Raw genomic sequence first — 344 nt, forward strand, 5'->3', positions numbered from 1 at the left:
AACCCAACCAAAAACCAACAATAACGCCTCTTTCTCCCCCCCCCCCCTTCCCCCTCGAACCCCCCAGAACATCAGCTACAGCAGCAGTCGCGGCGGCATTTCCATGGTCGTCGAGAAGGGACCGACAACCATAAGCTACCTGTTGATTCGAGAAGCGCGAGACGAGGATTCTGGAGTGTACACCTGCGTCCCCTCTAACCACAATGCAACCACCGTCAGTCTGCACGTCCTCAACGGTAGGCCTGTGGTTTGTGTGGCTTGGGTGATGGTGGGCGCTCGCTCTTGGTTGATGTTGTGGGGAGATCGTCCTCAGTGGTGTGGTTCGGTCAGTTGGTTGGTACGTG

At 57.0% G+C, this 344-nt stretch overlaps 1 protein-coding gene across 1 annotated transcript in view; it reads left to right on the forward strand.

Annotated features, from left to right (window-relative positions):
* The window catches only part of LOC119585748 (cell adhesion molecule 2-like), a 29,128-nt gene that overhangs the window by 27,391 nt on the left and 1,393 nt on the right, over window positions 1-344 (forward strand). The window contains exon 5 of the mRNA XM_037934455.1: window positions 68-236. Coding sequence (XP_037790383.1) covers window positions 68-236 — 169 coding nt within the window. The remainder of the gene's footprint in view (window positions 1-67; window positions 237-344) is intronic.

This window comes from Penaeus monodon, chromosome 20 (assembly GCF_015228065.2).
Source record: "Penaeus monodon isolate SGIC_2016 chromosome 20, NSTDA_Pmon_1, whole genome shotgun sequence".
Classification (NCBI taxonomy): domain Eukaryota; kingdom Metazoa; phylum Arthropoda; class Malacostraca; order Decapoda; family Penaeidae; genus Penaeus; species Penaeus monodon.